The sequence below is a fragment of the Olea europaea genome, chromosome 5, assembly GCF_002742605.1.
Source record: "Olea europaea var. sylvestris chromosome 5, O_europaea_v1, whole genome shotgun sequence".
In the NCBI taxonomy this organism is placed as follows: domain Eukaryota; kingdom Viridiplantae; phylum Streptophyta; class Magnoliopsida; order Lamiales; family Oleaceae; genus Olea; species Olea europaea.
The window spans coordinates 1,316,685-1,327,456 of record NC_036241.1 but is presented as its reverse complement, the minus strand read 5'-3'; the positions used below and the strand labels follow the sequence as shown (position 1 = coordinate 1,327,456).

At 34.7% G+C, this 10,772-nt stretch overlaps 2 protein-coding genes across 3 annotated transcripts in view; both read right to left on the bottom strand.

The window, feature by feature from the left end:
* Window positions 1-1,868: 1,868 nt before the first annotated feature.
* LOC111394368 (peroxisome biogenesis protein 1-like) lies at window positions 1,869-10,227 on the bottom strand. Of its 2 annotated transcripts, XM_023020146.1 has the most exons (11): window positions 10,077-10,227; window positions 9,671-9,893; window positions 8,709-8,802; window positions 8,432-8,586; window positions 6,550-6,780; window positions 6,072-6,272; window positions 5,403-5,528; window positions 5,236-5,297; window positions 3,119-3,236; window positions 2,488-2,772; window positions 1,869-2,257 (listed from the first exon to the last, which is right to left on the bottom strand). In XM_023020146.1, exons 5-11 carry the CDS (start codon window positions 6,664-6,666, stop codon window positions 2,219-2,221), a joined length of 948 nt encoding a protein of 315 aa, XP_022875914.1. In that variant the 5' UTR covers window positions 6,667-6,780; window positions 8,432-8,586; window positions 8,709-8,802; window positions 9,671-9,893; window positions 10,077-10,227; the 3' UTR covers window positions 1,869-2,218. The 2 variants fall into 2 exon arrangements, with proteins under 2 accessions (XP_022875914.1, XP_022875916.1); XM_023020148.1 differs by lacking the exons at window positions 9,671-9,893; window positions 10,077-10,227 and having other exon boundaries at window positions 8,668-8,802.
* LOC111394901 (peroxisome biogenesis protein 1-like) overlaps window positions 6,720-10,772 on the bottom strand; it is a 17,177-nt gene continuing 13,124 nt past the window's right edge. The window contains exons 7-14 of the mRNA XM_023020950.1: window positions 10,077-10,150; window positions 9,671-9,893; window positions 8,995-9,090; window positions 8,709-8,802; window positions 8,432-8,586; window positions 7,666-7,725; window positions 6,919-6,960; window positions 6,720-6,830 (exon numbers count right to left, since the gene is read on the bottom strand). Of these exons, the coding sequence (XP_022876718.1) occupies window positions 6,720-6,830; window positions 6,919-6,960; window positions 7,666-7,725; window positions 8,432-8,586; window positions 8,709-8,802; window positions 8,995-9,090; window positions 9,671-9,893; window positions 10,077-10,150 (855 nt within the window). The remainder of the gene's footprint in view (window positions 6,831-6,918; window positions 6,961-7,665; window positions 7,726-8,431; window positions 8,587-8,708; window positions 8,803-8,994; window positions 9,091-9,670; window positions 9,894-10,076; window positions 10,151-10,772) is intronic.

The window sequence follows — 10,772 nt, the reverse complement described above, 5'->3', positions numbered from 1 at the left end:
TGAGGTCCCATTGACAGTTAATAACTTAAAATTCGTTGGAAATCTTGGGAGATTTTGCAGTCGGTATGTTTATAGATTTTTGCTGTCATTTTCTAAGTGGAATTTGGTTTCGAAACCGCGGACTCGAACCATAAATCACGTCTACATAACGTGTTTTGAAGATAATTTTGGCATGAAGCTTCCTGCAAAGTCTCCTATAATCTCAACCACGAGAGTTTTGTTGGTACTTGAGTCAATGTCTTAATATCTTCTCTATCCTACTTCACATTAACCTAACCTTTCATGTGTCATGTTGTGTCACGTTTTATGCTCCAAATTCCAAATCCCCAAATGGACGTGGAAAAAGTAAGCCCGTACTTGATTATCATTTTTTAAAACACATTTTATCAACTCTTTTATCATACACCTGTAAAGCTACTCATCACAAAAGATCTCCCGACTTGTTTTTCAACGAAATGAATCTCTCTCTCTCTCTCTCTCGGACTGTTCCCGAATGACTTTGATTGAGTCTAAAGTAGAGGAGTGGTAGACGCTAACTGTTGCGTCAATTTCATATGCTAGTTCCTTCTTATGATAAATGGCAATGACAAAGAAAGTTACATGTTAATGAGCCTAGTCTAGATGACCATGAGTGCAACGTGTTAATGGTGCTACCAATGAGGAACGAGCCAATTTTCTTAATAATAATTAGAATGGAATAGCAAGATGGCTGGTTATGTTGAATCATTGGTATCATCACTAGGACAGTATCAGCAAGCGTGATATTTTCTCAACAAAATAATTTTTCATGTTATTCAACCAGTGAATTTGTGTAGAAAGGTAGAGAGGTGGGAGAGAGTACGAGGCCAACATCAAACCTTGTTACTTTTTAGCATATATATATATATATGCTACATAATTAATTAAAATTCTCTATCAAATAACGTTAAATTTCTCGACAAATTTCTACCTCTTATGGGTTGGGTACACAATATAAATTGTGCATTTAGCATGAGAAACCTGAGTCATTGTCCTTATTTGTTAAACTTTGCACTACAAAATTGTCTGCTTTTAATACCATTGAGTTGCACCAAATTTTCAAATTGACGAATGGGGATATCCAAGCTTAAACTTCATCGACAAATTCCTAGAATCATTTATAATATTATATGTAGAACATGATTGTATTGCTATCTTAATCGTTTTCAAATTTCAGACTATTGCTTACAGAATCTTAGGAGCATTTCTTTGCAAGTTTCCGGTTTCACACTTCTAGTTATGGTCAACTAGATAGACTTTATCCATCGGTTTGGTGCACCCAAGTCTCTAAATTTCCAAATTCATTTCACATCCACCCACCAACTCAAAATTAACATTAATATCCCAAATAGAATAATGCTATGCAGCACCACTAGCAACAATCGAGATGGCAATAAACTTCATTAACATCACACTTGAAATTAGTTACGGTTTACTGTCACCCAAATTAATGCTAAGAAGAACCCAGTAGATTAGGGACGTGCCAGCGATAGGGCTCGAAGCTTGCCATCTCTCTTATGGATCATCCTACTCATATCCGAGAAGTATTTTCTCATTCAATTAGTAGTGATTGGCAATAGTAAGCTTATCATTATTTCTCTGGGGGGGAAATCCACGGAACTTTCGAGGGAATTTTTAAGAATATATTCATATATGTCACTTGTACGAAACCTTAACGCGTTGTCAATAAATGCTGTACCAAAAATTCAACAGACACCAAATTTATATTATAATTTTCATACATTCTAAGATGCAAATATGGAAGAGCATATCATGTCTAAATGTCAATTTGTTCTTAGTAAATGAACAAACAAATTATAAAGTTGAGAGGAATCTATGTTTTAAGAAAATAAAAACTGAAGGTGCCATGGATTTATTATTTTTATTAATAGTTCATTTTTATGAAGGTACTATACAATAATCAGCAAATATCATATTATACACAAAAAAGAAAACTTCTGGTGTTCTAAATATTTATTAAAAAAGAAAAGTAAAGAAAAGAGAAACTGAAGACTATCAAATAAGTAGATAAAGAGGAAGATACCAAGAACTCGTGGCGATGAAAAGGCACGAGAGAAATTGGAGAGGATGAACCATACTCGAGTTCCCGAGACCCGTACTGCTAATGGCTCCTCTTGTTAGGTAATATGGCAATTGCTGGCTTTTCACATTTGTAGCCTTCATATTCCAAGACAAGTCTTTAAGCTAGGGTTGCTCTTTTGCCTTTCGCATCTCTCGACTGAACAAAAATATGAGCAAGCATAAGGGATTATGACATAAATTCTCAAGTTTCGAGGTATCAAAACTCACAGGCTTTGCCCACCACTCGTGTTGGCCATGTTCCATTTTTTTATTTTTTTATTTTTTATTCGTATTCTTCCGCTATAAACCACTATAAACATTTTTTCATTGTCTACCCATTTTGACATAATATATACACGAGGGAAGGAGGGGATGGGGGGGAGAGACCTGTGCAGCAGCAGATCTTTTTGAATCCATGAACTGGCTGTAAATATCATATAGTCTCCGCTTCTCGGCTTCTGAAACTGATGGTTTTGCGTTGGATGCAATAGACTTCAATAGAGCATTGGTGATCACGGGCATCTTCCCTTGATTGCTGCCATTCTCACTGTCGAGAAAACTGTGAACTGCTTCAAGTTGAGCATCAGCAAGAAGAGCTTGAAGATCAGCTCCACTAAAACCTTCAGTCATGTGAGCTATTGCATCCAAGTTAACATCATTGGCCAATGGTAACTGCAATTGAAAAATTCAACTAGATAATCATTAACGAAATTGAAAATATAGGTGCTTACCAAATCTAAACTAACACTAGAAGTAATGCAGTTGAATGAGTGTATCGTACAATATAAATATAATTCAATCGATCAGCAATAGAGCAAGTACGTGTAACAGATTGAAAATACTAAAGCGTGGTGGATATCATTCAAAATATATTCTCGCTTGATTAAATTGGAAGACATTTCATTCAATGAAAACACCAATATCAGGTTTTCTAACTTCACGAAAGTTAACAATAATGGTAATTATAGTATAAACAATATGAAGCTAAAATGGTGCTCTATCAAATATGAGTACTAACCCTTCTTGAAAGAACTGAAAGAATATCCAACCTCTCACGCTGCGAAGGAAAATCACAAAATAACAGGCGGTCCAGCCGACCAGGTCGCAGAAGTGCAGCATCAAGCAGATCCGGCCTACTGTTTGATTTAAAAATGCAACGGGCGAATTGGTACAGTGACTAAGTTAACAAGCTACATTTCATTACAATTTCAAATTATAACATTCTCATTTTGCAGAACATTTGAACTATTTATCAAAGCAAAGTTAATCACGTCCACTTCCATGAGGTTTACACAGCTACATAGGGAAAAAAAACACATGAACACGGATTGGAGTTTCTGTGAAAATTTTACATGATAATGATCTCGTTCTGAATTGGAGTTGGACAATTCACCAAAGCATAGTAGATCATATCCACCTCCATGAGGCTATTTATAAGATTAGCAATTATGATTATAATGCTATGCCAATGTCAAAAGCATAGCATGGAAGGTCCTTAATGATGTATCATGATGAGAAATGTGTTATCAGTTATCACCCCGAGAAAAAGGCATAAATGAGGATCTTATTTCGTAAAATGATTCACAAATGGCATCCATATGCACATGCAAAATCTTCGTTTGTCAAGTAGGTGACTCATTAATTCCGCATTGTGGAATTTGTTTTCCAGATGTGGGCTGTTGACTCTTAGTGGTTCGGGATATTGATTCGTGTGGATGAAGACCTATGGAATGTTGCCTACAAGTTTTTCACAGTTTATATGTTTCGAGGAAATGTCATTATTTTAAAGAAGTTTTATTTAGCCCTAAAAAAAGAAGTGTTTTTTTAACGTTACACGAGGAGGATAAAAAAATTCCACCCACTTCTACTTAAGCTTCAATTTCATACTTTGTTATAAATACATATGATATTTTGGGTGTCCAAAAATCAGTGTGTTGTGCATACTTCTAACGATTTGTATTATCAAAGGAAACTAGTTATTAAGCCCTTGTTTGAGCCTCATTTTTGTAAATAATAATAATAATAATAATAATAATAAATGAAATAAATAATAATAATAATAATAATAAAATAAAAGAATTTTTGACTAGTGTATTGATGGAAAATATGTGGTTAAAAATGAGGAAAAGGTTTAGGTTTGCGTGTACTATTATTCTATTGAAGAATGTGTGGTTAAAATGCGATTAAAACACTATTCAAAAATTCATTTTTTTCCCCAAAAAATAGGGCTCAAACAAGGATTAAGTATCATGGTAATCCAAGTAATCTATGTCAAGGAATAGAATTTTTAAGTACTATATGTACATTGAAGTGCCATTTTATATGATGTTAAGAAAAGCTTAAATAAAATCTCAATTTTTAAGATAGTTGTTTGACCCATAAAAGTTTCCAAACTATAAGCCACTTTTGTCTGCGTCATTATAATGAAACTAGTCATTTATGATTTACTTCTACAAAATATTACACTTCATAGGCAACAGGTTTAATCTATCTTTTTTGTGCATATCCTGCCTACCTGATCAATTTTATTTGACTGATTACCCTTGAGTTGTTGATGTGGAAGTTTCAAGAAAATGGTGTATTACATAAGAAATTCATAGTTGTTGAATAATATGCAACACCATATTATAAGTATTACGTGCATTGAGAGTCAAAATGAGTTTTATGTTTTCAGGCAGGAATTACTATATTTACCTCCTATAGATGTCATAACTTCAGAATAATTTTCCTCAGGAATAAACCTTATTGGACATAATGTAAATGCCCACCAAATTCAAATTCACCACGTTTTAAATTTTGGGACTAATTCATTATCATTACATAACTTATGATGAAAGCTAAGGTAAAATGCCATTAGCATTGAAGTATCAGAGTTATGAGTACCTGGTTAACTTAAACATGAAATCCTAGATCTAGTGCTTGTATTTAATAGCTGTGACTATTTCATACATTCCAACCTGGTTCACAACTATCATCATGCAAAAGGGTTGAAATTTTCAGACAACCTCAACACTAACGTAGAAATAGCATATACCAAGTCATTTCTCAGAAAATAATGTAGGTTCAAAGAACCACAAAAATCTCAAAAATTAAATCAGAAAAAAGAAAAAGAAGAATTCCAGCACCATAACTAACCTTGTGGCAGCAAAAACAAATACACCAGTCAGAACTTCAACACCATCTAGTTCTGTCAAAAACTAGATGACAAATGGGATGAATACGTCAATAGAAAGGAATACAACACCAAGTTAAAGGGAAAGAGTAAAGGAAGATCCAGCACAGGACATAAAGGAGAAACTCACTTGATTGACTACTCTATCAGTCACACCAGTATTATCATGCCCTCTCTTTGGAGCAATAGAATCAAATTCATCAAAAAAGAGAAGGCATGGTGCTGCAGCAGCTGCTTTCAAGAATATATCACGAACCTGAGACAGTGCATGTACGTTAGTCAGCTGCCTATGCTGTAAATGGCTGTAGCGTGGAGGTTATGTCATCCAAGACCCAACAGATATTCACACAATGGGGATGCACAAAGAAACACAGGTTAAGTACATAACAAATCGATACATGAATATCTATCAGGCAATCCAATTAAAAGATCCAACCAAAGGATAAGATAAACAATTGCACCCATGGAACAAGAAGCCATAAAACACGATCTCTTTTCATTTCAATCTGGGAATTCCCAACTGTTATCCTTAATTTTTTATTTGATAAAGAGAGACTAGATCTACATCATTATTGTCCTTCTAAAATTTTCCTGCTGTTTGACAAACTGTAGCAGTAGCTTCACCATCATGAAGCAAACTGAAACAGGAACTAGGCTTTAATGCAGTTCCGAATATTCAATATGCAATGACTTGAAACTTTTTAAAGTACCAAAAGATGAGAATTGAGAAAGATAAGCAATGGGAAACATAATAAAGTTCAAAAGTAGAAAAATGAGATAATAAGAATTTTTTTCTTACAGCTTGCTCAGAAGCACCAATATATTTATTCAGCAGTTCAGGCCCCTTCACTGAGATGAATCGTAGGGAACAGGCTGCAGCAGCAGCGCCAACAATATGTGTTTTTCCACAACCAGGGGGGCCGTATAAGAGAACGTTGGACCGCATCCTCAATGGAGATTGTATAAAGATATTAGGAAATTTTGAAGGTAGTTCAATTATCTGAGAACGAAACAGAAATCACAAACACAATATATCAAACAGGTGCTTGAGAGTAAGTAATGAAAGCATATAATCAAACTAAAGGACACCCAGGTACAAATCAAGTTCATAGCTCTAGACTTTGCATGTATTAGAAATAGGAAACAGAGCTGGATTTCAGAAAGATCTTATATTTCAGCAGCACAACAATTATCTTGATGTCGTTATGTAATTTTTACTTGTGTTTCAAATAAAAAAATGCTAAATACCCAAACTGGTTGAACGGCAGAAGATTTACCTCTTTGATAGAGTTCTGGATGTCATTAAGCCCTCCAACATCCTCCCACCCAGAGTGACCACCATCTTTAGATGGTTTCGTGATATCACGCATAGCAATTGGAAGGAAATCATCCATTGCTAGCAAAAAGTCATCCCTAACCAAAGCAGGTTTCTCATGTTTGTGAAAGCTCAAATCATTGGACAAAAAGCGACCAATGGCAGCATGTACTGACCGATCAACCAGTATTTCCTGAAATGACAATATGTTTCTAAGTATATTCTTATGAGCCATGTTGTCTCCTGAAATGATAATGTATTTCTAAGTATATCCTTTAAATGTTACTCATTCTAAGTTTTAGATACATAAAAATATATGTGAAATATTTACCAAAAGAGCTATATCATATATAACTTCACTATACATAGAAATCTACACAAACAGGAGTGCTTCTATGATTTTTTAACTACTGCAGTTCAGTAACTAGTGACTCATCATGACAAATACGCAGCCCGTGTGAAACATTTCTAACATCGCCAGTCAATAGAAAGTTCTCTCTTTATTACATAGCCACAACAACTAATAAACAAGCAAAAAACTAAGTCATAGTCCCAAATATATATGGGGTCAGCTATATGAATTATTTTTCGTCATTCCATTAGGTTCAACACCATAACTATATCCAATGCAACTAGATATATCCACAACTTCAAATATGTCAAAAGACGATACAATTATGATTGATTTTATAAACATGCAAAAAGAAGAATTGGACCAAACAATTGACAGTTTATTTGCCACAAATGGGTGAACTGAGATCCAAATTCTATTCTAGGAAGTTGAGTGATTCCCCCTTTCTTCTAACTTGGAAAGTACCCATATATACTGTCAAGTCCCGAAGCGAAAGCCTTTTAACCATAGTTGGAATTTCCTCTATTCTAAGGTCTCACAGAAAAAGGACAATATTATATCTGGTCACCCAGTAGTACGAGACTACGAGTAACACGGAAGTAGCCAAATTTATTAAATAAAAAACTGGTGCTCCAAGAAACAGTGAGGAACAAAATTTTAAGTACAGCAAGCACAATGCATAAGGATATACTTCTTCATTACACAATTTTTAACAGAATTTTATACTATCAAGGAACAAAATGGAGAAGTGCCAACTAGGTATCTTCCAGGTAAAAAGAAAGGTGTCTATATAAGATCAACTACACATTCCCACTTATATTGATCTTTTGTTATCATGAATTCAAGAATTAACATGCTATCACTAACAACATCCTCTTATCCTAGTAGTATCAACCGTGATATGTGAAGGATGACAGAGCACGTGGGGTTAGTTGGAGAATAAGACCATGGAGCTGTTGAGAAGATTTAGTATTCCGTTTTCTAGTTTTACATTTATGTTCTACAAGTTCATTTTTGTTTTGCATTACTGTTTCTATTATCTATTTCTTAGGAGTATCCATTTATTTTTTCATGTAAGTTGAACGCGGCTGTTAGGCTTTGCCTATATAAACCACACTTTCAGCGCTTTTTTTTTTTTTTTTTTTTTTAAAAAAAAGAAAGAAAGAGCATTCAATTCAGTAAATTGTGGTTCTGTTAAATTGTGGTCTGTTCCCTCTCAAAGAGAATACTTTCTGAATAATATTTATCTGTTCTGACTAAGATCTATCAAACCGAAGGTTTTAGAGCAATTTCATGGGGGTGGATATTTTTACCTAAGACGTCCAGGTTTATAAAGTGAAAATCCATGTAATCATGCCTTAATGTCATTAATCATTTATGCTATTTTTCACGAAGCAGATAACCAACAATCAAAATATCATAAGGTTAGAGAATTTTAGCCAAAACCACTAGTAACATAAGAAACTGTCTATTGTTTATATAAACCAAATACCAGATCATAAGCATCATATCCATCACATTTGGATGCAATATCTAACAACACATCATCGGAACATTGCAAGGATCGCTTCTGGATCTCATGCTTCAATAAAGCAGAACGTTCTGAGGCACCCGGAGCTGGCAGCTTAACGTGAAAATCAAATCTCCCTGGTCAAATAAATTTTGTAGGGGTAAGAACAGGTTATTCATAACACTGAATATTTGTGGCAGAAACACAGAATTCATTACCATGAAAACACAATGAACTTCGTGTTTTCAGAATGACTAACCAGACGAGCTCAAGCTCTGTGGAATATTAGTCAGGGTCTGTGCACAAGCAATGAAAGCAATGGGGCCAATTCCGCAAGCAGTCCTGCTTTTCTCCTGATATTGCAGAACCAAGCCATCAGCATAGAGCAACGTGTGAAATCTTAAAGAAGATCTTGATAAAATGTGCCATTTTCAAAGAAATTTGTGACAAGTGTTAAGTTATCGCAAACTTTAAGCCAGTCACAGAAATAATGATTAGCATCTTTATATCTTTTTAGTCATTAGATTCAACCAAATGATCAGAACAGGCAAGACAGTAGAACTCCACAAGCTACAGGTATCAGTAGGCAGTAAGTTTCCAACTAAAAAGGTACAGCCAGCTGGTAATAGATCATAAAGAAGCTATGGCAGAATAATCTCAAAATTCGTGATCACCAGTATCCTAGTAATCTTTCCTTACAAGTCAGCAGACAGAGAGAATGGAAATGACCTGAAAGCGTGTCCAACCAGATGATGGGAGCTTTGAGTTGAACATCATCTAATGACAAAATATCTGTGCTATATCTTCTTTAGCATCTTTGAGTTAGAGAAAGATGGATACAAGATGCTGGAGGGAGTGACTGCGGACACAACTATTGCTGATAATATAACCCAGCAGAAGTCTTCTTTATTTATCATATGCATTTACATATGTTTGAAAATCACGAATATTGAGTAGCAATTTAATCTCAGGAAATCGCATCTAGTATGGAAAAGGCATGGTTTAAAAAAAAAAAAAAAAAAAAAAAAAAAGAAGAATTTTTTTTTTTTTTTTTTTTTTTGGGTTCAATTATCTGAAAGTTACGTCACATTTATATCATGATTAATCCAGTTAGTCAGAGATGAAAATCTGGAGAAGCTCCAGTTCAAGCATTACAAAAGTTAAATGACCATCAGAAAAGCACAGAAATAATTAAAAATGGAGAGGAAACATAGGTCTTGCCTCATATTCATCTAATATATCATTGAGAAATTCTATGAGTGCAGCTGAAGAGGATGAAGGTTGAGATCCTTCCAGCTCTGAGGAAGAGGTAATGATGCTATCAAGATCATCTAAGATGATGACAGAGGGCGAATGATCTAAAGCTTCAGTTATGTAGCCCGAAAGTGCCTGACGAATGCTTGAAGGCTTCTGTAAAGCAAGTCTGGAACAAGATACAAAAACTCTGCAGCAGGAAAACAATTATAACAATGAAATTGTGAGAATTTACCATATACACAAACTCATGTCACTAAAAAAACAAGTTTCTCACGAAGTGACAAGGCATAAGCATGATGCACTTCAAACCATGATATTATGTCCCAAAGAAAAGAAAGTAAAGGAAATAATTGCTTGCAAATTTCCTTACATGTGTGCCAAGATGTCTTCATGTCTTTCAACGGATGTTGCAGAGACTCTGGCCAATAATGTTTTTCCTGAACCCTATGCATCCGAAATGCACAGTAGATAAGAGGATATCAATGAAAGTTTCTTAGTTAATTTGATCCATGCTACAATATGCTAACTGAATTATTTTGCCTTCTTGTATCACTTTCAGAGATCAGGGATCATAACTCATTCCTTCAATATTGGGTGTACAAAATGAAAGAAAATGAACAATTATTTGTAAAACGTGGTGCGAATACATCATTTGTTTCGACAGTTGGATTTGTATTAATTACTTGCAGTGGCTTAATCATATGGATAAAGGGTGTAAAATGGATAAAGGGTGTAAAAAAATAGATCAGTAAAATGAAACAAAGAAAATGCTGGAAGTAATTTTTCTGCAACTACTCTGTACTTTTTACCCTTTCTATCACCTACCAGGAACTTAGTTGTCTCCTAAAATCTTCATAGCTTATCGGCAAAGACACATAGAAGATACTAGCATTCTCCCGAATTTCCATATGAGGAAGAAATTTAGTACTAATTTTTCTGTTGAGAAGTGTTCTTGCTGACATATTACGCAGAAAGGGATGTAAGAATGGAAAAATTGATCTAATCTTCAATGGTATTCATCATCTATCCTTTATCTATCTTCATTCCCCACCCCCACCCCCACCCC